The sequence below is a fragment of the Myotis brandtii genome, unplaced genomic scaffold (genome assembly GCF_000412655.1).
Source record: "Myotis brandtii unplaced genomic scaffold, ASM41265v1 C41605102, whole genome shotgun sequence".
Lineage (NCBI taxonomy): Eukaryota > Metazoa > Chordata > Mammalia > Chiroptera > Vespertilionidae > Myotis > Myotis brandtii.
Window position 1 is genome coordinate 1 of NW_005303630.1, and position 733 is coordinate 733.

Genomic DNA, 733 nt, shown 5'->3' on the forward strand with positions numbered 1-733 from the left:
AACCTAAAATGTAAAAAATAATAATTCATAATAATAAGTAAATACTTCTTACAACTTTCAGTTCTGGATGAGTCACACGGACAGACACAAACTCCATAAACTTGGCAAATCCCTCATTGAGCCAAAGATCATTCCACCATTCCATAGTGACCAGGTTCCCAAACCACTGGAAGGAAAAACATTCCCCAGATTATTCACACACTTCTATGGGGACTGGCTTATCTACACAGCCATAAACATAAAGCCTTCAGAAGGAAATATATGTTACAGGTGTAATGTCTGTCATATGGATGTTAACATAGTCACGGAACTCATATTTTACCAAAAGAAAAACATTTTAATATGCATTATAAAACTTGGTATCTAGTGCTTTAAAGAAATCATTTTTCTTATAGAAAAAAAAGACAAAGTAGCATTATCCCTACAAGATATGAACAGCCTCATACATCCCATGAAAGCAATTCAGACGCGGTTTACACTATTTAAGAAGTGTGAGTGGGCTTTTGTACCTGGTGGGCGAGCTCATGGGACACAGTCATCGTGATGCCAAGCTTACTTGATGCAGAAGACTTTTCCGCATCAAACAAGAGAGCAGATTCCCGATATGTGGTCAGTCCCCAGTTTTCCATCGCACCAGACTGAAAGTCAGGAATGGCAGCAAGATCTTGGGATGGAAGCAATAAAAATATATTAAAAAGCTACACATTTTCCAAATACCCTACCTTTCAGAATG

The 733-nt window shown here is 37.8% G+C and overlaps 1 protein-coding gene across 1 annotated transcript; it reads right to left on the reverse strand.

Annotated features, from left to right (window-relative positions):
• Window positions 1-25: 25 nt before the first annotated feature.
• On the reverse strand, window positions 26-664 carry LOC102240655 (endoplasmic reticulum aminopeptidase 1-like; the record flags this gene model as incomplete). Its single annotated transcript, XM_005852819.2, has 2 exons — window positions 26-166; window positions 510-664. Coding segments are annotated over 2 exons (296 nt in total), but the record flags the coding sequence as incomplete, so codon positions are not given.
• Window positions 665-733: the final 69 nt, after the last annotated feature.